This window comes from Mus pahari, chromosome 22 (genome assembly GCF_900095145.1).
Source record: "Mus pahari chromosome 22, PAHARI_EIJ_v1.1, whole genome shotgun sequence".
NCBI classification, from domain to species: Eukaryota; Metazoa; Chordata; class Mammalia; order Rodentia; family Muridae; genus Mus; species Mus pahari.
In genome coordinates, this window is record NC_034611.1 from 48,263,131 (window position 1) to 48,278,458 (window position 15,328).

At 53.4% G+C, this 15,328-nt stretch overlaps 2 protein-coding genes across 5 annotated transcripts; one reads left to right on the forward strand and one right to left on the reverse strand.

The window, feature by feature from the left end:
* Window positions 1-2,459: 2,459 nt before the first annotated feature.
* Window positions 2,460-8,638, forward strand: Tesk1 (testis associated actin remodelling kinase 1). Its single transcript, XM_021222327.2, has 10 exons — window positions 2,460-4,183; window positions 4,332-4,453; window positions 4,578-4,626; window positions 5,137-5,283; window positions 5,606-5,688; window positions 5,851-5,941; window positions 6,095-6,178; window positions 6,298-6,387; window positions 6,505-6,637; window positions 7,176-8,638. Exons 1-10 carry the CDS (start codon window positions 3,980-3,982, stop codon window positions 8,060-8,062), a joined length of 1,890 nt encoding a protein of 629 aa, XP_021077986.1. The 5' UTR covers window positions 2,460-3,979; the 3' UTR covers window positions 8,063-8,638.
* Window positions 8,639-8,841: 203 nt separating this feature from the next.
* Window positions 8,842-14,748, reverse strand: Cd72 (CD72 molecule). Of its 4 annotated transcripts, none has more exons than XM_021222384.1 (8): window positions 14,667-14,748; window positions 14,480-14,587; window positions 13,837-13,908; window positions 13,273-13,362; window positions 12,487-12,819; window positions 10,624-10,775; window positions 9,983-10,089; window positions 8,842-8,971 (listed from the first exon to the last, which is right to left on the reverse strand). In XM_021222384.1, exons 1-8 carry the CDS (start codon window positions 14,746-14,748, stop codon window positions 8,842-8,844), a joined length of 1,074 nt encoding a protein of 357 aa, XP_021078043.1. The 4 variants fall into 4 exon arrangements, with proteins under 4 accessions (XP_021078043.1, XP_021078042.1, XP_021078044.1 ...); XM_021222383.1 differs by having other exon boundaries at window positions 9,983-10,110; XM_021222385.1 differs by lacking the exon at window positions 13,837-13,908 and having other exon boundaries at window positions 9,983-10,110.
* Window positions 14,749-15,328: the final 580 nt, after the last annotated feature.

A 15,328-nucleotide genomic window follows, 5' to 3' on the forward strand; every position in this document is an offset into this window, starting at 1 on the left:
ATCATCATCATCATCGGAGCCTGGAGAGATGGCTCAACTGTTACAAACACTGGCTGCTCTTCCAGAGGACCAGGTTCTATTCCCAGCATTCACATGGAGGCTCACAGCCATCTGTGACTCCAGTTCCAGGGTATCCAGTATCTTCTTCTGGCCTCTGTGGGTAGCAGGCATGTACACTGTGCACTGATATACATGCAGGCAAAACATACATGCACATAAAAATAACAAAAATTGGGCTGGCGAGATGGCTCAGTGGGTAAGAGCACCCAACTGCTCTTCCGAAGGTCCAGAGTTCAAATCCCCGCAACCACATGGTGGCTCACAACCACCCGTAACAAGACCTGACTCCCTCTTCTGGAGTGTCTGAAGACAGCTACAGTGTACTTACATATAATAAATAAATAAATCTTTAAAAAAAATAACAAAAATTGTTAACTAATAATGGGAAAGATGGAGAGTAGATAAGCAATTTTAGAAGGTTAAAAGCTACTGTAGAAGCAAATTAAGGATCTCATTTAGATTTTGATTAAAGTAGGCAATTTTGACAATTTTGAAAACCCAACATAAAGAAAAATATGAACTTATTAAGATATTAATAAATAAAATAAAATAAAAATGAACATATTAATATATTAAGAAATTATTGCTTGGTTTGGCTTGATTTTAAAAAAAAAGTTCTTGCTCTGTAGCCTAGCCTCGTGATCCTCCTGCCTCAGCCTCCTGAACACTAGGACCATAGTTATTCATCTGACTTTTATTAGTTTTTACATTTTTATTTTTTATTATTCTGTGTGTGTATGTGGAGGTCAGAGGGTAAGTCTGTGGAGTTGATGCTCTCACACACACATCAGGACACGCATGTGGAGGTCAGAGGGTAAGTCTGTGGAGTTGATGCTCCCCTTCCACCTTTGCCTGCATCCCAGGCTTCAAGCTCAAGTCGTCATGTCTTTTATTCGTTTTTAAAGGCACGACAATGTTGTGGTAGATATTATGTGGGGTTTCTACTCCACCTTAGATCATTTACCACCCAACTAAAAGATACAAACCTTTATAATAAACCTCAACAGCACTAGAGTTGGGCAGATGGCAACCCTCTGGGCTAATTTTGTCTGCTTTCTTGTCAATAACCCCAAGATATCACTTGCCACATTCCACGCAGGCCACTCCCACTCCAACAGGCTGGCCCTGGTGGCCAAGTGCTCACAATCCACACCACCCCACTCTGCCCTCCCTTCGTTCTGTCCCCTCTTCTGTACCTGAGAACACAAGCCCGGGAACCTTCAGCCTCCTCTGCCAGCTCTAGGCTCTAGGCATCTTTACTAACCAGTCATGAATATACAACCAGAGCTGGTAGAGTTGAGGGCCTGCTTGTCTTGGAGCAACCAGGGAACTGTATCATGGGATACAGTTTTTAGCATTTGAATACACAGCCACGCCAGACCACCACACAACAATGACACTATGATTTAATGAAGATTCCTTTTTCTTTTTTAAAAATATTTATTTATTTTATGTATATGAATACACTGTAGCTGTGTTGATGGTGGTAAGCCACCATATGGTTGCTTGGATTTGAACTCAGGACCTTCAATGTTCTTAACCACTGAGCCATCTCTCCAGCCCCAAGATTCCTTTTTCTAATCCTTGGTAAAATGATGTCATAGCTATGCACCAAATAACTGGGTGAGGGGACAGACATGTGGACAAAACATGTGGCCATGAGTTACTCCCAGGATAGTCACAGGCACAGAGGGTATCTGAAAGCAGGTATATTTACATGAGAAAGAAGGGAGTGTGCACATGCATGCTCCCTGGGTGACAGTACATCGTCTCTGTGACCATCAGTATTGCTGATGATAATAATCTACCTCCTACCCTCAACAGTTTCTCCACCTGAACTACTTTTAAAAACTGATGACATCATCCAGTTTTAAACCTTGATAGAAACCTAACGATGAAGATGAATCTGGGGGACCAGCATACACACACACACACACACACACACACACACACACACACACACACACAGCTTCTCAGGCGCATTAACATACCCTCCTCTCTTCTACTAGTGTATCCTAGTTCAGTCTTTCATCCCCAGCAGAGGGAACCACCACAAGGCCTTCTTCCTAAACACTCCCCCTCACCATAACCACCACAGCGCCCTTCCTAAATACACACTCACAATTCAGCATGAAACTACTGTCACAGGCATTGATCCTCAAATATAACTCACAGGGCAGAATCCAGTGTCAGTTAAGCTTACTACAATGAGGGTACCCTACAGGTACAAATTCCGAGTGTCTGCAGACCTTGCACAAACTATAGAAAATAAATTCCTGCCAGGCGGGGTAGCATATGTTTGTTATCCCAGCACAGGAGTGGTATGAATTCAAAGCCAGCACGGGCTACAGAGCAAGATCCTGTTTCAATCTCTACACAAAAGATTATAAATAGGTTCTCAGAATTAACTCTAATTTAATGCGACGAGTATGTTTTGCTGATACCAGAGTCCCTGGGAAAAAGAACACGCATTGCCCTACTCTGCTTTTCTAGAGCAAACGACTGTTCTCTCTCCAAACCTGAATGATTCCCTTATACGGTGCACTCTCAAGAGCGCCTTGCACATTCAGCCTGCCCTCACTCCATTCCGCCGCGAGGTGGCAGGAGGCTCACGGATGCCAGGAGACCTCTGCCGGGATCCAGTGACGTCACGCAACCCTAGCGACGATTGGCTATCTCCCCCATGACCTTGAGGGGAGGAGTCCGCGGCAGAGCCGGAAACGTCGGCAACAGCGAAAGCCACGTCCCGAGCCCGGGCGTGCGCACTCCGAGGATCCCAACCGCTGCAGAGGCCTCTGCACCTCCTCCTCTGGCCTGAGGGGGCACCCTGGCGTCTACCGACGCGGGGCGCAACCTGCCGAAAGGGGTCACACCGCTGGGCGCTAGCGAGGGGAGGAGTCACCTTGAGAGGAGGGGTCACAATGACTAGCCGAGTCACTCTGCGAGGTCTCTTTTAGTGAGAGGAACACAAAGAGGAGGGGGTGCAGCACTTAGGGGCTCAGGGAACACACGGATGTGGCAGTGTCATCCGAAGGAAAGGTCCCCCGGAGGAGAGCGGGCTCCGAGGGGCAGCGGCCTTTGAGGGGGCGGGATCCTGCCGAGGGCGGGGCTTCCTTGCAGGTGCAGGCTTCTCCGAAGAGAGGGTTATTAGGACAAAGAAGGAAGAGGGGTGGTCACCGGATCGAGCGTCGGGATCTCAACTTTACTCAGGGGGATGGAGATGGAGTGAGAAGGGGTCGGGGACAGGTCAGGGATGCGGAGGCCAGAGGCTCCCTACAGCCCTGGGTACCACGATCGGAGAAGACAGGTGTTCGCGAGCCCCGGGATTTAGGGTGTCGGGGTCAGAAGCCCCCCTGAAATGGGCAGTCGGAGTTGGACTCAGACCGGGCAGGCAGCGGGGTCGATCCGTGGAGCCCAGGGCGCAGGAGGATTCGCGCCGGCAGTCAACCCTCAAGTCGTCCTGTGATTCACGGCCCCGGCCTACGCGCGGGGGACGCACCTGAGGGGGCGTGGCCGGGCCGCAGCCCGGGCTCCAAGGAGTTAACCGCAGACCGGGCCCGGCCCCGCCCCGGGCAGGCCGCGCAGCCTGAGCTCGGCGGCGAAGCGGAGCAGCAGCCGCCCGCGGGGAGCCCGCCGCCGGCGCCCGGGAGCGCCGCCGCCGCCGCCGCCGCCCGGCCCAGGCCCAGGCCCCGGCCCCGGCCCCGGCCCCGCGCAGAGCGGAGAGCCGCGGCGTTCCACCGGGCCCAACTCGCCGGCGCGGCGGGGGCGGGCCCAGGACCTTCGGCAGGTCCTCGAGGAGTCCACCGGGCGGCAGTCCCGGCCCCCGGGATCGGGTTGGGCCGGCGCCCATGGCGAGCGCGGCCTGCCCGGGTCCCGGGGATCCGGCCATGTGAAGCAGGCCGGGGCTGGAGGCCCGGCCATGGCCGGGGAACGGCCGCCGCTGCGGGGCCCCGGGCCTGGAGAGGCTCCGGGGGAGGGGCCGGGGGGCGCAGGCGGAGGCCCGGGCCGGGGCCGGCCCTCCTCCTATCGGGCCCTCCGCAGCGCCGTGTCCAGCCTGGCGCGTGTGGACGATTTCGACTGCGCAGAGAAGATCGGGGCCGGTTTCTTCTCTGAGGTCTACAAGGTAGGACCCGCAGAGAGGACAGAGGGGCGGGACCGAGCCTTGGACGGGAGGCTAGAACTTAGGGGCCCCGCAGCCTGGGTTAGAGATCCGACTTGAGCTAGCAGCCACCCAATCTGTCGGGCACACACCGAGCCTTGGCCTCCCCCAGGTTCGGCACCGACAGTCGGGACAAGTCATGGTGCTGAAGATGAACAAGCTCCCCAGTAACCGGAGCAACACGCTAAGGGAGGTGCAGCTGATGAACCGGCTCCGGCACCCTAACATCCTCAGGTGAACGGCCTAGCCTCTTGCTGGACAGCTTGCTGGGCAGGAGGAAAAGTCCCTCGGGAAAGGAGGGAGATGCGCTGGAGCCCGGGGCTCTTACAGCCTATCCTTTATCCCCATCACCTTTCAGGTTCATGGGGGTCTGTGTGCACCAAGGGCAGCTGCACGCGCTTACAGAGGTAAGCATTAAGTATAGGCCAGGAAAGAAGGAAGATACCACACCCCCAAGTGAGAGTGTCAGTGATCTTGGTGGGTCTGCTGGGAAATTAAAAAGAAGCCACCTGCCTGCCCAGGACCTCAGGACCTCCTCCAGCTAGAGGCCTCCTGAACTTCCCTGTGGGCAAACCATTTATTAGAATACTCAGCTGGAGTTAGTCTGTGTATCTCTGCCGGCCCATGATGGATCCAACACAGGAACCACTAGCTACACGTGGAGTAGACTAAAGCAAGAGCTGGTGTAACAAAAGAATGTCTGGTTGTATTTAGATGTATTCAATGACATAGCTGCACATAGTCCTACTGTGAGAGACAGGGCAGCCTAGTATATAAATGGGAACCTTAGAGCACAGACCCACCAACCCTTCTGATCTTTGTGAGCCTCCTGAGTGTCAACTGTCTTAGGAGTGGCAGGCACAGAGCACAGACTGAGCCTTGACAATTCACTTCCCTTGTCTTTACCTGTGTCCCAGTATATGAATGGGGGCACCCTGGAACAGCTGCTCAGCTCCCCGGAACCCCTCTCCTGGCCAGTCAGGCTCCACCTAGCCCTGGACATTGCGCAAGGCCTACGGTACCTACACGCCAAAGGTGTGTTTCACCGAGACCTCACATCCAAGGTAGGCTGGTCAAGGTGGGTGGAACGATGAGAGGGTTTGTGACTGTTAAGTTGTAATTGACCTGTGGATGTTGGCATGTGGGCAGTAGATATGTTAGGATGTCGGGGTGCCAAGGTGTTGGAAACTATTAAAGAATGGAGATGGCAGGAGGTCTGGGGAACTGAGTGCTGGGTGAGGTGGCGATAATGAGGTCCATTGGAGAACAGGGAGGGAGGGTGGGGTAGTGCTTAGTGCTGTAGTGACCCGGGGCTTGGGGTGTGTACTGGAAGACCAGAGAGCAGGGACGCGTGTGCGAGGACGCTTGTGTGTGTGTGTGTGTCAGAACTGTCTGGTCCGAAGGGAAGACCGAGGCTTCACGGCTGTTGTGGGTGACTTCGGGCTGGCTGAAAAGATTCCTGTGTATAGGTAAGGTGAACGCCCTTCTTACCCCAAGCCTGCCAGGGGCGCCCTATACATGAGTGACCCCCCCCCAGGGGTATTCTCTGTGGATGGAGAGGAGGCTTGCCCCATCCCCTTTAGTTTGCGGGAGATGTCTGAACTGGAGATCTGACCACCCTGCCTCTGCAGGGAAGGGGCAAGGAAGGAGCCCTTGGCTGTGGTGGGCTCCCCGTACTGGATGGCTCCAGAGGTGTTGCGGGGAGAGCTGTATGATGAGAAGGTAAGAGATCTTGAATCTTGAGATAGAGCCCCATCCGACAACCCTCCTATAGATTTGGGAACCCCCAGCCTTCTCCCTTATCCCTCACTGCCACCCTTCCAACACAAGATAACCACTAACTCCTCCCCCTTGGCGCGGTCCACCTACTTCCAGGCCGATGTCTTCGCCTTTGGGATCGTCCTCTGTGAGCTCATCGCCCGAGTGCCTGCAGACCCTGACTACCTACCCCGCACTGAGGTGAGGTAACCGCTCTGGGTGCCTCAACCAAGAGGGGCTCTGTGGAGCTTGATCCTCACAGTGGGGCACATGGAGAGCCCACTGAAGGCTAACGGGAAGCCCCACCTCTGTCCCCACAGGACTTTGGCCTGGATGTGCCTGCTTTCCGAACTTTGGTGGGAAATGACTGTCCGCTACCTTTCCTGCTTCTGGCCATCCACTGCTGCAGCGTAAGTGTCACCCCTTCCCTGACCCCATCCGTGAGTTGTCTTCTAAGACGGGAGATAATGGGGAAACTCACTGTCTTCGTGAGCCCTGGGCGAAGCTGCCCTGTCTTTATCCATCAGATGGAACCCAGCACCCGGGCCCCTTTTACTGAAATTACCCAGCACCTGGAACAGATCCTAGAGCAGCTGCCTGAGGCCATGCCCCTCGCCAAGACGCCCCTTGCCAAGGCTCCCTTGACTACATACAATCAGGGTGAGTGAGCATGACGTTGACCCAGCAGAAGTCCTGCCTCTCCTGAGAGTCAGTTATCTGGAGGAGGCTAATTGGATCGCTGAGTTAAAAAGGTGGGAAGTCTGGTGGGATGGAGTGGCATCTCACAGAAGATGGTTTTCATTGCTAGAACCCAAGGCAGCAGAGGTAGGAAAGAAATGGTAGATAGAAAGATGGCGGGCGGGGCTGGTGAGATGGCTCGACAGGTACAGGCGTTTGTATAAGGCCTTCTAGGCACTACATCATGGAAGCAGAAAACTGACTCCTGAAAGATGTCCTCTGACCTCCGACCTCCATGACAACTTTAGTGTCCTGTGGTTCTTGGTTCACACACGTGTTCATACAGACACATGAATACTTTTGTTTTTTTAAGTAAACAAGGGAGCTGGAAATAACTGTCCCTTCCCGAGCACCTGTAGGACTTCCTTTCTTAAGCTCTTGTCCCACCACGTTCCTGGAGATTCAGGGCCTCAGCCTGGAGCAGATGCTGAGAACAGTGATGAGACCTCTCCTTCTACAGGGTCCGTTCCAAGAGGAGGTCCCTCTGCCACACTTCCCAGGCCAGACCCCCGGCTCTCCCGAAGCCGGTCAGACCTTTTCCTGCCACCTTCGCCAGAATCACCCCCCAGCTGGGGGGATAATCTAACACGAGTCAACCCCTTCTCACTGAGGGAAGACCTCAGGGGTGGCAAGATCAAGCTGCTGGACACCCCCTGCAAGCCGGCCACTCCACTGCCCCTGGTTCCACCATCACCACTGACCTCTACCCAGCTGCCCTTGGTGACCACTCCAGACACCCCGGTCCAGCCCGAGACCCCTGTCCGCCGCTGTCGCTCACTACCTTCATCCCCTGAGCTCCCCCGACGGATGGAGACTGCACTGCCAGGTCCTGGCCCTTCCCCCGTGGGCCCCCCGACTGAGGAGAGGATGGACTGCGAGGGCAGCAGCCCTGAGCCAGAGCCCCCAGGCCCGGCTCCCCAGCTGCCTCTGGCTGTGGCCACTGACAACTTCATCAGTACTTGTTCCTCAGCCTCGCAGCCCTGGTCCCCTAGATCAGGACCTCCCCTCAACAATAACCCCCCTGCTGTGGTGGTGAACTCCCCACAAGGGTGGGCTAGGGAGCCCTGGAACCGGGCACAGCATAGCCTTCCCCGGGCAGCAGCCCTGGAGCGGACAGAACCCTCACCGCCCCCATCCGCTCCCCGGGAGCAGGAGGAGGGGCTGCCCTGCCCTGGCTGCTGCCTCGGCCCCTTCAGCTTTGGCTTCCTATCCATGTGCCCCCGCCCTACCCCAGCTGTTGCCCGCTACCGCAACTTGAACTGTGAGGCGGGCAGTCTTCTCTGCCACCGAGGGCATCATGCCAAGCCACCCACGCCCAGCCTGCAGCTGCCTGGGGCACGCTCTTAGCGGTGAGGCCTGTGATCTCAGGCTTCCAACCTTGGCCTTCGGGGACCCTGTAAGGACAGAGTGCACTTGCTGGACAATGCCAGCCCCAGATGGGCTGACTAGCTCTTCTCCCCGTGTAGGGGAGCGTCAGCATGTTCTCAATGGACAGAGCACTTCCTAGCCGGCCCCTGGCTTCGCTGTCCCATTGGGATCACCGAACTAGACACAGCATTGCTGACACACAGGACTAACACGTGCAAAGTATTTAAAAATATTTCAATAAAACTGCCTGGCTGGCTCCGGGCCATCCATCCACTCAGCGGAGCGCCCTCCCCGACCCATCTCTGTTTGGGAAGTTCTTAAGGAAGGTCAAGTCTTTTCTGGAGGCTTCTTTACTCTTCCCAAGAATAGTCCAGTTTCTGGAGCAGCGTTCAAGCAAGCAGCAGGTCGCCAGACCAGAATCAACCCTTAGCTGGGCATGCCCAAGAGTGAGGGGGTGCTGGAGGAATAGCAGTCTTAAAAATTGGCAGGCGTAGGTTAAGGATGTAGGTCACAAGGTCTTGTTCAAGTGTCTGGAAAATAAAGCATCAGTGAGCTACAGTTGACTGTCATTAGCTCTCATCCTATGTCCCCCCAGCACCTCTTCTGTTCCAGGCCACATCTGTCCCCCTTCCCTGCCCAGCCCAGCCCTATGTAAGCAGATTGAGACACTGAAGGTAGTGGACGTGACAGATGAGGGGACAAATTTTCCCTCTTGTCCTCTGTCCACACACCTATGCCTAATCTCTTGCTTACCCGATTCAGTTCAGATGGGTCCCATCAGGAAACCTGAAAGCCTCCAACTCGCAAATGCAGGGGTGAGGATCTGTACACTTGTAAACAATTTTTCCCCACGTCTGGTAGTAATGTTCTATCACGTAACAATATGAGCTTTGAGAGTAAGATGCAGACATGGTGAACAGTTGGGATACACTTTAGACCCCTGCAAGCCCCCTTCACCTTGCTCTTTGCAAAACTTAGTCTAAATCTTATCTCCTGCTAGGGTCACATGGTTCAGGAACAGGTTTTGGAACTTCAGTTCCCACAGGCCTTAAGACCACAGAGGAAAACTGCACGTAAGGAGCTTGGTGCAATGGTGCACACATTTAATCCCAGCACCCAGGAGTCAGCACTCAGGAGTCATACATAGACCTCAAACCCCATGGAACATGAGGTAGCCACCCTGCTTTGGGGTTCCTGGAGCAAAACTGCAGTTGCTCTGCTTTCCTGAGAGAGTTCTAGTGCCCCAGTTGGCGTAGACTAAGCAAGTTTGGGCAGCCTGTCAAGGCTTAGTGAGGTCAATGCCAGCACTCCTCTGGCCGAGAAGCCTTGCTGAAATCTCTTCTCTCAGCCTAATTTGTTTTTGTTTTTAGAGATGTGGGAAGGGGTCTTGCTGTGTAGCCCACACTGGCCTTAACAATCCTTCCTCTACTTCTGAGTGCTAGGATTACAGGAATATTTTGAGACAGGGTTTCTCTGTGTAGCCCTGGCTGTCCTAGAACTCACTCTGTAGACCAGGCTGGCCTCAAACTCAGAAATCCGCCTGCCTCTGCCTCCTGAGTGCTGGGATTAAAGGCGTGCGCCACCACTGCAATTTTTTTAAGTATGCACTAGAGACCTCCAGGCACTATGGATGTAATATGGGATAAGAATGCAGGTCAGTGAGATGGCTTAGCAGGTAGGACTACAGCCTGGGTACAGTCCCTGAGACCCACACGGTAGAGAACTGACTCCCTCAAGCTGTCCTCTGCCACATGGCACCCCTTCCCCAACACATTTTGTTTTTCATACCCTAAACAGTTAAGTAGAAGAAACAAGAAATCACAATACTGATTGGTGGAGGAGTTCTGGGAGCCGGGCGTAAGGAAGTAATATGCCTTTATGAGAAACATTTGACAATACCTCTGCTTCTTCCCACTTTGTGGATAATCTGCAGTACGGCTCACACGCTGGATCCAATATGATTTTGAAACGTCTAGCAACTTCTCTAAGATGCTGGGCAGAGAAACCTGAGGGGCATCAGAGAAGTACTGAAGAACAATGAGAATATGGAGTAAAATGGGGGCACCCTAGGGACCTGTGAATTTCACTTAGCACGAGGCCACACCCATTTACTACATGAATCAATTGCTCCCGCATCCTTCCAGCGCTGCAGACACAGGCTCACTCTCCATCTCACCTCCAAGCAGGGTAAGAATTGAAGTGAACCCCAGTCTCAGAGTGTCAGGGGGTTGGCACCCTGCCTGAGAGGAGCCAATGAAGACTTAAGCAGTCAAGGGGCAGGCCAGCAAGCCAAGACGCAGACTGAAGTGGAGATGGCTCAGACACCAGCTCTCGCCCATGCTAAGCAATGGGAGCCATGGGATAACATGGGACTGGAAGCTACTGCCACACTTACTGGCTAACAGTGTGACTTCCATATCTGTCTTGGGCAAGCAGTGCAAACCATGGCATGAGTGCAGATGTGCACTGCCAGTCCCGACTCGATGACATACACCCCTTTAAATACCTCCATCTCAGAATACAGATAAGGCCATGCTCACTTGATAGGTGTACTTAGAAGAGTCACTGAACGCTGCCAGTTTGGAGGACAGAGATTCACAGTAGTTCTGGCTCTCCTCCAGGCTTCTGAGGGTATGTGAGATGAAAAAGCACCTGTCCTGATGCTGAACCCATCCACATGGACAGCAGGTGTCTACAAAGCAGAAAGAATGTGACAGCCACAACCCTTGGGACAACCCAGAGTGACCCGCTGGCCAGCTGGTTGTTAACTATAGTCCCTAAGGTCTCTCTCCACCATGTCCCCATCAGCTTTAGCCCTTGATCTTTACCGTCTTTTTACCTCTTCTGGAAACATGTTACTTCTTCACAATATGGGAAGATCTTTCTAGCGGAATTAGTTTTACTGTCCCTGGTTTCAGAAAAATTAATATCTGCCCTAACACTAGGCAACCTTGCCTAGCTCCCATATTGATCAATGGGCTTCATTCATTCATTCATTCATTCATTCACTCATTCATTCCATTTAAGCCCTAAACATCTCCATGGAACATTCAGAGCTTTGTCACACTCCTCTAGCCCACGGCCACATCTCTCTCTACAACTCTGTAAGCAGACAGACTTGGTTCTACTTAAAAATGCTTACCTCTGTTCTTTTCTGGCTTATCTTTAAGAAATGAAACCCTGAGCTGGGTGTGGTGGTGCACACCTTTAATCCCAGCACTCGGGAGGCAGAGGCAGGTGGATTTCTGAGTTCAAGGCCAGCCTGGTCTACAAAGTGAGTTCCAGGACAGCCTGGGCTATACAGAGAAACCCTGTCTCAAAAAAAAAAAAAAAAAAAAAAAAACAAAGAATGACATGGCCAAGGCAGGGACAGCGTGATCAGACTTATGGTTTTGGAGGATTTCCCCATAACTAGGGTGGGTCAGTGGTTAGAGCACTTGCCACACAAGCATGAGAACCAAACCTGAGTGTGGAGGCTTGAACAAGAAGGCCCTCAGAGGCTTAGCTATTTGAATACTTGCTCCCCAGTTGACATAACTGTTTGGGAAGGACTAGGAGGTGTGGCCTTATGGAAGGATGTGGGGCCAGGCTAGGCTTGAGGTTTCAAAAACTCCTGCTACCCACAGTGTGCCCTCTCTGTCTCCTGCTTGTGGATCAAGATGTGAGCTCTCAGCTGTTCCTGTCTCCACCATCATGGACTCTAGCCCTCTGAAACCACAAACCAATTAAACATTTATAAGTTGCCTTGGTCGTGGTGTTTTGTCACAGCAATAGAAAAGTAAATAAGACTAAGTAACTAAGTAAATGCCAAGTGAGTGGAAGGCAGGGGCAGAGAATCCTCACAGAAAGCTTGCTATAGCCATATCGATGAGCTCTGGGTTTGCTTGAGATTCCCTGCTTCAATGAAGAGTCTCTTCATTGACCTGTGTACGCACAAACACATGTGTGCAAAACACACTTGCATGCACAGAGGAGTTGGGGGAAAGGAGAGGCACACATTTACACATACGACTCAGAAAAAAACAGGAGCTTAAGGAAATGAGAGCTAAGGATGGGTGCCTGTAATCTTGCTATGGGAAGATAGCAAGCCCCTGATCACTGATCATCTAGATGCCCCCTGAATCAGAAAGATTTGGACAATGTGAAGTGAGTTGCTGGAGACAGCTTCCTCTTCTCACTCATGAGCCGCCATAGAGCTGGGTGCACCCCCATAAGTCCAGTGTGCATCTTGGTCCTCATCAATAACCGAGTTCACATAGCCCAGGTCAGACACTGTATGGCTCACTGCTCTTTCCCTGAACAACTCACTGACTTCTGAGAGCTAGACAAACCCAGCCACTAGAGACTCCTAATCCATCTCTCATGGGCCACCAGCCCCATCTCCCCGATCCCAGAGCAGATACCTGATGAACCAGAGAAGAAGCGTCTCAGTGTCTCCTGCGTGCTTGTCAACTTCTGGTCCAGGACCCTCCTCCGCTCCTCCTCGTTTCTCAAGTTCTCCTTGGTCTTCTCTCTCTCAGCCTGGCAGGCTTGCAGTAGCTGCTCAGTGTCCTCCTGAGTCTTCTGCTTCTCCTGTAACCTGTCCTGGCTGGAGGTCAGCTCTCTCTGAGACTCCCGAAGCTCCACCTCCTTCTGCCTCAGCTGACTTATCTTCTCCCTGAGCTGCTGCTGCAAGCTGCTATTGGTGGCTTCCCAAATCCTGGTCCCCTCCTGGAACTGCCAAGACACCTGCAGATCTGTTTGGCCAGAGGAGAGACTGGTTGGGTGTAGCACCACACACCTGTATCCAATCCAGGGAAGGCTGAGATAGGAGGATAGCAAACTGGAGGCCAGCCTGGGCTACATGTGGAGACCCTTGTTGGGGGTGAGGGGTGCTGCAGGGAGACTTGGGTGCACTTCCTCCAGCTGTACCCTGGTGCTCTAAGGCTTCAGCATCAACCTTTTCTACTTCTTGAAACTTCCTGTATCATGTCCTGAACTTAAGATCTGGCTGCCTAGAGTTTAAGGAACCCTGAACTGGGTAAGAATAAGAAGGCAGGAGCCCTCCAGGGTAGTCCTAGCTGGAAACCAGACCCAAAAGCCAAGGGTGTTGGGACAGTGCCTTTGAGCTGTGCTAAGGAAAGGCCACTTGGCAGGAGAGAAGGGAAGGTATTTAGAATGAGTGGGGAAGGAGGGACCCCCATACTCACAGCGAACTCCCAGGCAGATGACAGCTACCCCTAACATCAGACAGGACACGAGGAGGCCAAGCAAGAAGTATTGCAAGCAGATTGTAGGACCTTAGGGGACAGGGATGATAGGCAGTCAGCCCCAGGAAGCTACAGTGAGAGAAAACGAAAGCATTCCTAAACAGATTTTGTCCGGCAGGGGGTAGTAAGTGCTGGGGACGGTCACTGTTCAAAAGGATGGAGGGGGCCTTACCTGGCTGAAGAAACTAAATTTCATACAGGGAAGGAACCTGGAGGCACGTGACTAGAGACCATCCGAACAGGGGAATTGTGACCTGGGACTCCATGTGGCAACAATCGCTACCGGGTTGGGGTAGGTAGTGGAGTGGCTGGGCTATCATGGAAGTCCCAAAGGCTCATCTGGCACGGGGCCGAACCCAGCCCCACCCCTCCAGAATGCACGTGGGTACTTAGCGTCTGATATCCCAGTGCCCTGCGCCCGCCGGGCGGGCAGCTGGTGAATGGCACGCTGGGGCTGCGGGGGAAGGGGAAGGGGAGGGGAGAAGGAGGGGTAAGAATACGCACAGCGGGGAATCTGCCCGAGAGCAGACGACTTCACAGAGCTCCAGGTCGCAGTTGGTTGCTCTGACCGGACCCCTGCGGAAGGGGAGCGCCCGAAGTGAGGATGGAAAGTCCCAGTAACCTCCCTTCTCTCCAGCCCCACGCCACGCTGAGACCCTAGTCGTCCTGAGCTAAGTGCCGTGGAACAGCCGCATCACTCTCTGGACTTCATCTGCTGCCACTGGGGCACACGTCCCTGTCGCCTTCGAACTTTTGGGATGAACTCAGCTCTCCTCTTGCTTGTCCCCAGAAGTGCCAACCAGGTGGTCATCTCTCGAAAGTCCTTTTTTCCACATTCCCCTCATGTACCTCATTTCTCTCCTGGGTGTCCCGTTATCTCTTCCTTATCATTTTCTTAGGATCCTTTGTCGGTGGCCCTTCGTACTTCTTCCACGTCCTCCCCACTCCTGTTTTCCACTGAAACCACTCTCACACCGGGCTGCCCGGATCCTGAAAACTCAGCTAACCGTGTACACCTCCCGCTCCTCCTCCCCTTGGCTCTCTGACATCTCTTTCTCAGAAATAGCCCTGCTTCTTTCTCCAAGACTGCTCTGCACTCCCGGGATGAAGACACTCTCTGTAGGCGTCCCTGGTCCTCCATACTTACCTGCTTTGTCCGCTAGTGTAGGGGAAGCCAAGCCTGGTGGCCCCCCTGGGACTGGAGACACTTGCACATTCTCGTAGGTGAGTTCCCCATCCTCATAGGCCTCACAGTCTGGAAAGGGAAAAGCTCCAAAGTTGGAGTCTGAAGTGAGGTCTGCGGAGTGGGGGTGGGGGGAGCAAGCAGGACTTACCCTGTCCTAGATGGCTAGATGCGCTGTTCTTCAAGGGTGCTTTCACAAAGCGCAGGTCTGCATATGTGATGGCGTCAGCCATAGCCCTGGGAACCTCTGCTTCACAGTCTTCCAGCTAATCCACTGGCCCACACCTCCCTGGACCCTCTCCTCTCTTAGGCATTGAGTTCTCTGTGCGACTGTAAGGCTCAGCCCTTTGCACTGTGACGCCAAGTCACAAAAGAGGAAGAAGGTCTCTGGCAGATGGACTCAATGAAGCAGAGAGGTCCTTGGGTTGGAGCCAGAGGGCCAGAGAGGGACGCTGAGGTCCAAAATACAGGTGCTGAAGCTAGCCTGGACCTGTGTCCACCCAGAGCCCCCTCCTCCTGTGTCCTAGATCCACTTTGGCCTCCACAGCCCTTAAGATCCTCATACCAGTCCCTGTGTCCCCTGGTTGGCCACTCCCTCCGAACTGCCATTCACTGAGATTTATCGATGCATTCTTGGGACTCTGGCTCTTAACCGACCCAGGACATCACCCCAGTCATGACTTCAGGTTGCAGCTTCGTCCTCAAACATCAGATTTGGGGTTCCTACCATGGAGCCTTAGCTCCTCATTCCCATGGATTACCAGGAGATAAGGTTCATGAGCCCCATTCTGCATGGAGTGCTCCTGAGGTAGA